Source organism: Tachysurus vachellii, chromosome 21, assembly GCF_030014155.1.
Source record: "Tachysurus vachellii isolate PV-2020 chromosome 21, HZAU_Pvac_v1, whole genome shotgun sequence".
Lineage (NCBI taxonomy): Eukaryota > Metazoa > Chordata > Actinopteri > Siluriformes > Bagridae > Tachysurus > Tachysurus vachellii.
Window position 1 is genome coordinate 588906 of NC_083480.1, and position 11283 is coordinate 600188.

General features: G+C 45.0%; 1 protein-coding gene across 4 annotated transcripts in view; it reads right to left on the reverse strand.

The window, feature by feature from the left end:
- Window positions 1-8493, reverse strand: part of LOC132863895 (NACHT, LRR and PYD domains-containing protein 3-like) — a 373784-nt gene extending 365291 nt beyond the window's left edge. The window contains exons 1-6 of one of the 4 annotated variants that reach the window (XM_060896966.1): window positions 8418-8493; window positions 8143-8264; window positions 7566-7682; window positions 7079-7127; window positions 6671-6875; window positions 4610-6380 (exon numbers count right to left, since the gene is read on the reverse strand). In XM_060896966.1, the coding sequence (XP_060752949.1) occupies window positions 4610-6380; window positions 6671-6875; window positions 7079-7127; window positions 7566-7682; window positions 8143-8195 (2195 nt within the window). In that variant the 5' untranslated portion in view covers window positions 8196-8264; window positions 8418-8493. Of the gene's footprint in view, window positions 1-4609; window positions 6381-6670; window positions 6876-7078; window positions 7128-7565; window positions 7683-8142; window positions 8392-8417 lie in introns of those variants that run through there. The other 3 variants (XM_060896964.1, XM_060896967.1, XM_060896968.1) reach the window with 3 other exon arrangements.
- Window positions 8494-11283: the final 2790 nt, after the last annotated feature.

Consider the following 11283-nt stretch of genomic DNA (forward strand, 5'->3'; position numbering starts at 1 on the left):
TGCCAAGAAGGTCAGGTACTCTACACTGCCATTTGGCCCGTAAGCACAAATAACAGTGAGAGACCTCTCCCCGACCCGAAGGCGCAGGGAAACGACCCTCTCATTCACCGGGGTGAACTCCAACACATGACTGCTGAGCTGGGGGGCTATGAGCAAGCCCACACCAGCCCGCCGCCTCTCACCGCGGGTAACTCCAGCGTAGTAGAGAGCCTAGCCTCTATCGAGGAGTTGGGTTCCAGAGCCCAAGCTGCGCGTGGAGGCAAGCCCAACTATATCTAGTCTGTATATCTCAACCTCCCGCACCAGCTCAGGCTTCTACCCCCCCAGCGAGGTGACATTCCATGTCCCTAGAGCCAGATTCCGTGTCCAGGGATTGGGTCGCCTAGGCTCCCGCCTTCGACTGCCACCCAATCCACATTGCACCAGCCCCTTACGGTTTCTCCTGCAGGTGGTGGGCCCACAGGAGATCAGCCCCACGTCGCTCCTTCGGGCTGAGCCCGGCCGGGCCCCGTGGGGTAAGACCCGGCCACCAGGCGCTCGCATGCGAGCCCCAATCCAAGGCCTGGCTCCAGGGTGGGGCCCCGGTTGCACCATACCGGGCGACGTCACGGACCTTGCTGTATCTTTCTACATAAGGGGTATTGAACCGCTCTTTGTCTGGCCCGTCACCCAGGACCTGTTTGCCTTGGGAGACCCTACCAGAGGCAAAAAGCCCCAGACAACATTGCTCCTAGGATCATTCAGGCACGCAAACCCCTCCACCACAATAAGGTGGCGGTTCAAGGAGGGGTGTTACAACGTTGTACAACAAAAATATAGATTCACTACAGCTGCTTGGATTTGCACTTCCAGGGCGGCGGCCATTTTAGGTGTCAGGCACTATAAAAGGACACTGCTTTCACATGGTCCCTTGCTAGATGGTTTTCTCAGCTTGCTCTGTGATTCATCCAGCCTTGTTCCTGTTCTGCCCTGCCTGGTTTGATTTGGTTTGTTTTTGGTTTCTGTGTTTTCGCCTGCCCTGTATTACTCTGCCTGCCTGTGTACCGGACTATTGGACTGTTTTCACTCTGTGTTTTTGCCTGCCCTGTATTACCCTGCCTGCCTGCCTGTGTACCAGATTATCGGACTGTTTATTACGCTGAGTGTTCACCTGCTTTGCCTGATTATTGTGCTGAATTCATTAAAGACTTTAATTATTTACATCGGCATCCTGCATTTGAGTCCTCCCTTCTGGCCTACCCTGACAGTACCATCTGGCCAGTCATGGACTCAGCAGGCACACCAGACCTGAGGGCCCACCTTGGAAACCTGGCTCAGACCACCGCGGCCCATGAGAAGCAGATATCTGACCATACAAAGACCACCAATGAACTCATCAACCGGCTCAGCGCTCTCTCCAGTTCAGCCACCTCGGCACCAGTGACACTCGGGACCTTTCCAGCTCCTCCGGTATCGACTCCAGCCCGGGAGCCACATCTGCCTCATCCTGAGCGTTCAAGGTGGCTTATGTTATCCGGCAAGGCCAGACAGTGGGCTACCACCTAGTGGGAACGTCAGTCATCTCTCTGCCTTTCCTATGAAGCATTCAGCAGAGAGCTTCGCAAGATTTTTGATTCCACCACTCCCCGACTGGATGCCGCTCGGCCACTCTTTGGGACATCTCAGGGCAATCACTCCGTAGCTGAATATGCGGTGGATTTTCGGACAGCTGCGGCGGATAGTGAATGAGGCGCCGTGGCCTTGTATGATGCCTTCTACAGGGGTTTGGCTAATGTGATCAAGGATGAGCTTGCCGATCGAGAACTACCTGCGGAACTGGACGATCTGATCACCCTGGCTACCCGTGTTGACCGACGTATCTGAGAGTGCCGCTCCGAAAGCGTTTCCCGCCACTCATGGTATCCCAGCACCCGTCCTCCCACTCCAAGCTCCCCACCAACGTCTTCATTACAGGGGCAGCCTCTGGAGGTTTCTGTCCCGTTCAGGCCATGGAAATCGGCCGGCGACACGTTTCGCCCACGGAGAAGGAAAGACAGCATTCCCAGGGACTTTGCCTCTACTGCGGGGAGGCTGGTCACATGGCTGCTTCATGTCCAGCAAAAGGCAGGGCTCGCCGCTGAAGGAAGGGCCAGCGGTGAGCCCACAATCTCCAGCCCCCTCCAAACCACTTCTCAAGATTCGCATCTCTGTTAACCATCAAGACCATTGCCTGGCAGCCTTCATTGACTCTGGAGCAGATTCCGAGTCTCTGGATGAAGAATTGGCCAACCAACTGTGCATCAAGACTGAGCCATTGCCGTCGATTCTCCAAGTCCGGGCGCTGGATGGCCACATTTTACATAAGGTCTCACGTCGAACCCAAACGGTACAACTGACGGTTGCCGAACATCACCACGAGTGGATAACATTCCTGATAATTCCATCGCCTCACACGACCATAATGCTGGGGTTCCCCTGGCTTCAGAAACACAATCCCCACCTGGTCTGGACCAGTGGCCACATCTTGGACTGGGGGCCACATTCACTGCCTCGACCCAAAACCCCAGACTCAGCATTCAGTCACTGAAGAACCTCCACCAGACCTCAGTTCTGTACCTCGGGACTACCATGACCTAGAAGTTGTCTTCAGCAAGACCAGAGCCTTGGTCCTCCCTCCCTCCTGCCTGGAACTACTCCCCCCCGTGGTCGACTTTACCACCTGACCGGACCCGAAAGAGAGGTCATGTCACCAGCCCGAGTTTTGTTTTGTTTTTTCGGTGTCCTGTGACATCGCACCGCATCTGTCCGGTGGGGGGGCGTCGCTTCACATCCGGTTTCCGTGGAGGACGCCGCCCCACTTCCTGTCCGCGGGGGTGTTGCATGCCCATTTTACCCCCTGGATTTTTTATTTCTGTTTTGTGGAGGATTTTTTTTTCCCTGCCCTCCCTCCCCTTTTCCTGGTTCCCGAGAGATGGGTCTGGCTGCGGGGCATCGGGGGTTGCGCTTGGCCCCTCCTGTTCGGCTGTGGACGTCGCTCGGCCCCTCCTGCTCAGCTGTGGACGTCGCTCGGCCCTCCTGCTCGGCTGTGGACGTCGCTCGGCCCTCCTGCTCGGCTGTGGACGTCGCTCGGCCCTCCTGCTCGGCTGTGGACGTCGCTCGGCCCTCCTGCTCAGCTGTGGACGTCGCTCGGCCCCTCCGGCTGCGCCGCCGCGTGCCTTGCTCCCCCCACCTGCCTCGCCGTGTGCCTTGCTCCACCCACCTGCCTCGCCATGTGCCTTGCTCCCCCCTCCTGGACCCGTCAAGACTGTTAGGATTGTTTGGCGCGTCGGGAGCCGCGCCTCGAGGGGGGTTATTGTCAGGACTCTGCCCGGACTTTGGCCATGTGCCTTTTGTTTGTTTCTTGTTCACGTGTCTGCCCCGCCCTTGTCTCTTCCTGCCCATTTCTGCACACCTGTTCCTCATATTTCTGATTGTCTTGTCTATTTATTTGATCCGTGTTGTCTTGTGCAGCGTGGAATCCTCTGTTGTCTTTGTCTTGTTTGGTCCTGTCTCGAGTCCGTGTTCCTGTTTAGTGTTTTTTAAGTCATTAAATCCTGTTTCTGTTGAGCTGTCCTGCATTTGGGTCCGTATTTATCCCGCGTTCGTGACAGTCGAGCTCCAAGAAGAACAAAACAGGACTTTTTTTTTTCTGTGACACATTATTCATCCTCTCTCTTTTTACCTGCTGGTACACTTGATAAGCAAAGAAAAAAGAACCCCATCAAAATAAAAGTCTTCATATAAAAAGTCACATTAAAACTAGAGAAAGAAAATCTTCATCACTCATCTGAGTTAACTGCCTAGCTTGTTTCTAACATAATAAGAAGATAAAGCTGAACATTTTCCCACTTCGTCTGTCCAATGTGTCGAGGTCCAAAATGATGATTGATGTTTTATTTACCACGAGCTCAGTCCTTGGTAAAGTTTAGCAGTAGTGCAGACTGAAGGAGACTTTTGTTTTTCCTTCGTATTGGGTTACATTTTTAAAAAGCATTTATGTTTTATTTTTATTAGAAAGAACAATTGAGTAAAAAAGCCATGACAGAGTGAATCTCCCCACAACACTGTGTCACACACAACAAAATATGAGGAACTTCAACATAAAGAGATACTTGAAGGACATTAGAGTGTTTTAATAATTACTTTTTATATTTTCTTTCCATATTGATCCCATTTTGTCAGTCTGATGTTTTTCTCATCTGTGAGAGTTTTGTTAAATGTCACTTTCAAAATAAACAGAAAAGAAAAAGTCTTTCACTGGTGTTTAGTTCAGAAATGTCTTTAGTTCTTAAATACATGCAGTTATTTTGTGTATATATTTTTTTCATAAATTTTAGAGAATTTTCATGCTTCATATATAAAAGCTATAAAATGACTCATATGATGTTAAGATTTTGTCCATGTGGCCCAGCCCTCAGTTCAGATATAACATAGTGTAAAAAGTGAAACAATCTTCTGTAAAAGTACCAGAGGTGTGTTTAAAGATGATTAGAGGAACTATAAACTAACATTAATCCAAACAGTGCAGTTCAGTGTTACATTAAAATAATAAACCATGCAGTAATACATTTATAAATGAAAAAAAACTCACTCAGCTTTTCTGGAGGCTTTGACCACTGGCAGCAGCCTCAGAAGACATTCATGTGATGGATCATATTCCCTTAAATCAAACACATCCAGCTTCTGTTCTGAGGTCAGTAACACAAACACCAGAGCTGAACACTGAGCAGGAGAGAGTCTGGATCCTCTGAGATGACTGTAACCTCCTCTGTTCAGGTAAGTTTGTACTTCCTGCACTAGAGAATGATCATTCAGTTCATTCAGACAGTGGAACAGATTGATGGATTTCTCTGGAGATGGATTCTCCCTGATCTTCTCCTTGATGTACTCCACTGTTTCCTGTTTGCTGTGAGATCTGCTTCCTGTCTGTGGCATTAAGCCTCGTAAAAGAGTTTGATTGGTCTCCAGTGAGAGACCCAGAAGGAAGCGGAGGAACAGGTCCAGGTGTCCATTCTCACTCTGTAAGGCCTTGTCCACTGAACTCCTGAGGAGATCAGACATGTTTGACTTCCTGTGGAGATCAGACAGATCAGAGGTTTGATGTTCTGTTACATTTCTGCTGATGAAGGAGAGAAATGTGTATAAAGCAGCCAGAAACTCCTGAACACTCAGATGTATGAAGCTGAACACCTTCCCCAGGTGAAGCCCAGACTCCTCTCTGAAGATCTGGGTACACACTCCTGAGTACACTGACACTTCTCTGACATCAATGCCACACTCTCTCAGGTCTTCCTCATAGAAGATCAGGTTTCCTTTCTCCATTTGGTGGAAAGCCAGTTTTCCCAGTGCCATGATACTCTCTCTGGTCTGCTGAGGATCAGGGTCATGTTTCTGATGGTACTTTTGGTCCTTGTGTTTGATCTGAAAGAGCAGGAAGCGTGTGAACATTTGAGTCAGAGTCTTGGGGATGTCTCCACCCTCTGTTTCACCCAACATTCTCTCTAGAACAGTGGATGAGATCCAGCAGAAGACTGGGATGTGGCACATGATGTAGAGGCTTCTTGAAGACTTCAGGTGTGTGATGATTTTATTGGCCAGGCTCTGATCACTGATCCTCTTCCTGAAGTACTCCTCTTTCTGAGGATCACTGAAGCCTCGTACCTCTGTTACCTGGTCTACACACTCAGGAGGGATCTGATTGGCTGCTCCTGGTCTTGTGGTTATCCAGAGGAGAGCAGAGGGAAGCAGATTCCCCTTGATGAGGTTCGTCAGCAGCACATCCACTGAGGCTGACTCTGTCACATCACACAATATCTCATTCTTCTGGAAATTTAGAGGAAGTCGACACTCATCCAGACCATCAAAGATCAACACCACTTTGTAGGAGTCACAGTCTATTGATTCTAGTTTTCTTATTTCTGGGAAAAAGTGATGAAGAAGTTTCATCAGACTGAGATTTTGCTGCTTCATCAGATTCAGCTCTCTAAAGGGAAGTGGAAACATGAAGGTGACGTCCTGATTTACTTCTCCTTCAGCCCAGTCCAGAATGAACTTCTGCACAGAGACTGTTTTTCCAATTCCAGCAACTCCTTTAGTCAGCACAGTTCTGATGGACTTGTCTTTAAAGATCTCATTACATTTGATGGGTTTCTCCTGTGTTGCTGGTCTCCTGGACGCTGCCTCAATCTGTCTCACCTCATGTTCATTATTGACGTCTCCACTCCAACCCTCTGTGATGTAGAGCTCAGTGTAGATCTCATTCAGAAGTGCTGAGCTTCCATGCTGTGAGATTCCTTCATTAATTCTTTTAAACTTCTCTCTCAGCTTGGACTTCAACTTTGGCTGATACACAGAGACGAGTTCTAATAAACAAAGTAATAACTAGTTTAGTAATTAATAATTTTGATGGAAATTCCTTCAAACACTTCTGTTAATTCCTGATTGATGTACTAAATATTACTGAAGGAACAGAACCATTGTACAGAGTAACTACAAGCTGGACCACAAATAGAACAGAAAAGCAGCAGATTTACATGATACTAAAATTACATTTAAAACATTTAAAATTACATTTAAAAGTGTTCATATCTAAAACTATTTCCTCTCTCTAAAGTGAAGCTGGTGGAATAAAGTCATGAATCAGAGTTCTTACTGTTGTGCAGTGTGTTAGCGAGATCTGTGTGGTTCATGTTCTTCAGGACGTGCAGTGTGATCTTCAGCGCTCCCTCTCTGACATTGTGCAGATCCTCCTCATCCTCCACCTCCCTCTCAGTGCATACTGGGTAATCTGGACTCAGGAGCTTCCTAAACCTCTTCAGCTCATTCTTTATCAGAGTGATGACTTTGTGTTCCAGCTCCTGGTTAGAAACACACAGGAACAGATCTAAATATTATCATGTTACACAGTGAGAGAGGCTTTATTTTATCAAAAGAAGAAAAGTCTATTTTTATTATCACATTTAAAACTCATACAACTGATTACCCTTAATGCTGCTGCACATCAAGACATGACAAGGGATCACAACACACACATTACACACTTTAAAAACAACACACACACCTTGAATATAGAGTCCAGCTGATTTGTGCTGATGTTTGATTTTTGTGGTCTGTGAACAAACAAAACCCATCATGTAATATGGACTATATGTATTCATAGCTGCACAAATCACACACTAATAAATACAGACACAGATATTTAACACTATCCTCTTAACACAATACACTGATTTCAGGATTTCCTAACTGACACCAACATGTTTAGAAACAAATGTTTGAATAAATGAATAAAATCTTTATATTGTCATTAATGTCCCAGGTGTAAATGTTCTTCTGTAGCATCACAGACCCTCCAGCTCAGGGACTGCAGACTGGACTGAACTGAACTCTTAAAGCACTTTTCCTCACTGCCATTCCGAGAGCTGCAGCACTGCACAGTTTAGTGTTTTAATGCTTCAATACCTGATGAAGCTCATGAAGGGCTTCATAATGAGACGAGTGAGTTTGATCAGGTGGAACACTGCTGTAAAACTCCTCACTATACTGACCTCACATCAGTAGAACTGTCTCTGCTTCTGAAGTTATCTGAACGTCCCATTGACTGATCACTCTTCATGGACACACTGCTGGGTTCTGGTGAGTCTGATCTCTTTCCCTCCATCATTCTAGAATTACAACAGAAATATCAGCAATAATTAATACTCTGCTGTCTCAGCACTGTTAAACAATGTGTTCATCATTAAACACCAATAATTCCATCTTTTTAATTCAGATCCAGTCTGTACACTTATTCTAAGAGGAGACAGGCCTCATAAGTCAGGAATTACACTGATATCAGGAGTCCCAATCACAGCTAACTGACTCAGCTGGGTCTTAAAGCCTGTAGAGTTCACTGACACAAAGCTATGCTGCTCTTATGCTCCACATTACACAGTCCTTTTTACTCTTCTCTCAGTGAATGATTTGTCTAAACTGTTCTTAGATCAGATCAGTGATATATTCACTGCTATTAAACACCTTAAAACAAAGTTGAGTTCCTGTGTTAACTAGTGAGTGTTTAGAGATACAGATGTGTTCCCATGAGACGGTGTGTATTTATTGCTGGTGAATGTAAAAGTAAGTCACCTCGCATCTTTCTTTAAGTCCTGTTTTCCAGACACACTCATGTTGGAAGTCATGTCTCCTTCTCCAGATTACAGCAGGACACACGTTTACTTCACTCCAACATCGGTGTGTTAAATTAAACCCTGAATCAGCACAGAGTTCACTTACAGGAAATAGTCAAGCTATCAAGTTATAAAACAACCTGTGTACATTAAAGCTTCAGTACAAACACACAAAACTCTTCTGCATCTAGTGTCACTTCAGTGTGTTTATATATTAGAGCTTTAGATACTCACTGTGTTTTTACTACTGAAATCTTTTAGTTTTCACTCCACACAAAATGGAGCTGCTGACTTTCACTCTTACTAACACTGGTCTAACTGGTTTGTCTGGTTTATGCTGGCGTGTGTGTGTGTGTTTGTGTGTGTGTTTAATAACAGAACCTGCGATGCGACACCTCTGGGAAACGTCATCATTGTCTAATATTGAGTAATAAACATGTATTTAATAAGGGGACATGTGAATATACTACGTTGAAAACAAATGTATATCATGTGATCAGATACTTTAGTTAGTTTTTACTCCTGAAATATTTTATTTTTCACTCCATCTAGTACTGACAGTTCATCTTTAAAATGCTGGAAAGGATTTTCCATTATCTCATCTCCAGGCATGTGAATCATGTCCATTACTTTCTTTAACTGTTCATCTTTCAGTGTTTCTTTGGCTATTTCAACCCATTTTGTTGTTGACACTGGTATCTGTGCTTTGATAGAGTCCACATGAATTTGCACATCTTTCTCTGTAGTTGCAAACAGCTCCTAAACCCGTTTGTGATGCATCTGTAGAGACATTTAGAGGCTTTTCCTGGTCATAAAAATTCAAAACAGGTTCTCTTGTTAAACTGCTTTTCAACCATGACCACTCTTTTGCCTGCTCGTCGTTCCACTGCCACACGGTGTCTGTTTCTAACAAGCTTCTCAGTGACTTTGTATTTGCTGACAGATTTGGAACAAATTTTCCTGAGTAGTTTATTAACCCTAAGTCTCTTTGCAGGTTTTTTGTCTCTTGGCTCTGGTATTTCATCTATTGCTCTGATTTCCTTGTCTGGTTGTATTCCTTCTTTAGACAGTCCTTCTCCCAGGTAAGTGATTTCTCTTACGCCGAACTGGCATTTATTTTTATTCAACTTTAATCCATTTCTTTGTGTTTGATCCAGGACCTTGCGAAATCTTTCATCAAGCTCTTCTTTTGAGCGGCCCCATACCACTACATCATCAATGAAGACTCCTGTTGCACAGTTTTGTGGAATACTTCTGCTGCTGAGCTGATGCCGAATGGTAGCCTTTGGAAACAATGCCTTGCAAACGGTATGTTGAAGGTGCATCATTTTGTGCTTTCCTCATCTAGCACTATCTGGTAAAATCCTCAGTGCCATTTACATCCATGTAAGCCACCCCCTCTCCTCCTGGAGTAATTTGTTCCTCTTCGATTGAGTCTACAAAGATTGTTGCTTCGTCATCTTCCTTGTCACTCCTCTTTTCTACTAGCTGTACATTTTTCTTTGAATAACAGCATTTTGCAAAGTGATTTTTTCCTCCACAATTTCTGCAGTCTTTTCCAAAAGCTGGCCATTTTCTCAGTGCATGTTTATTTCCACACTTTCCGCAACCTTTACTTTCGTGCATTTTCTTCTTGGACATTACTCTTTATTTTATATTACTCATTAGTCTTTAGCACATCGAACTGTATCCACTTCTGCTGTGTCTTTATTCTCGCTAAAAAGTCTTTAACTGAGTCCTTCCGCTTTCTGAGGCCTGGCAAATTTGTATTGGCCTTTCTACAGTGAGGTTTGTCTCTCTTAACAATTGCATCCTCACTCTTATCTTGTACCCCAATGACTATTTGATCATGTATCATGGAGTCACACAATGTTCCGAAATGACATGACTGACTTTTCAATCTTAAATCCGTGACATACTGTTTGATGGATTCTGACACTTTTTCTGAAGACAAACCTTTCATATGTCTCATTTTTCCTCGGTGTGCAATATTGCTCAAATTTCTCAATAACTGCATCATACATGTGTTTTTTTTCTTCTTCTGTGAAGACAAACGTGTTATACACATCCAGTGTACCAGGTCCAACCACCTGTTAGCAGCAATGTTAACTTCCTTCGTTCGGTTTCATCCAACCCAATGGCGAGGGCATAAAGTTCTAAACTACTTTGCTTGAAAGCTTTCCAGTTTTCATTTATATTTCCTGTCAACTTTAATTCATCATTTCATCAATTCATCATTTATCCTGGTATCATGTATTGATGAGACTTACACACAGAGTATCCCGTTCAGAACCCCGTTTATTAACTGCTCCCGGTGTTACACACAGTCACAACATAACTGTATTGATAGCATTACACTGCCCTCTACTGGCCATAATATACAATATACACATGTCAATACATTTTTCGCTGGTGATAATTATTGAATTATCAGTAACTGCTGAATCAGACAAGATCCAAACAACAAAATAAATTTTATAAAAGACATTTTATAAAAGACACTAAAAACACTTTTGAATCTTTACTTTTTCGTTCAATACAAGGCTTTTCATTGGTCCGTTAAGATGAGATATAGTGATGATGTTCACGAACCATGACTCGAGAATAACGAGTCATTTTAAGGGAGTGATTCCTTCATTTTGTGTTGACTGCGCACGCTCAATATCGCATGCGATCATTAAACAGAAAAGATTAGTTCACCTTTCAAGTGGTTTGTTCATCACGTGACAGCACCATAGGCTAAGGCAATGCAGTCTGAGCCGGAAACATTTTAATTACATTCTGCTGAAGTGAACTATCCCTCTAGCAACCTGATGAGGGTATAGAGATGGTCCAGTGATAGTCCAGCCGCCACACGATGTTGCAGAGGCGTGTCAACCAAGACAGCTCCACAACATCCAGAGACTTGAGGTACTCAGGGCGGATCTCATCCACCCCCGGTGCCTTGCCACCGAGGAGCTTCTCAACTACCTCAGTGACCTCAGCTTGGGGGATCGACGAGTCCACAACTGAGCCCTCGGCCTCTGCTTCCTCAGTGGAAGACATATCAATGGGGTTGAGGAGATCCTCGAAGTACTCCTTCCACCGTCCGAGGATGTCC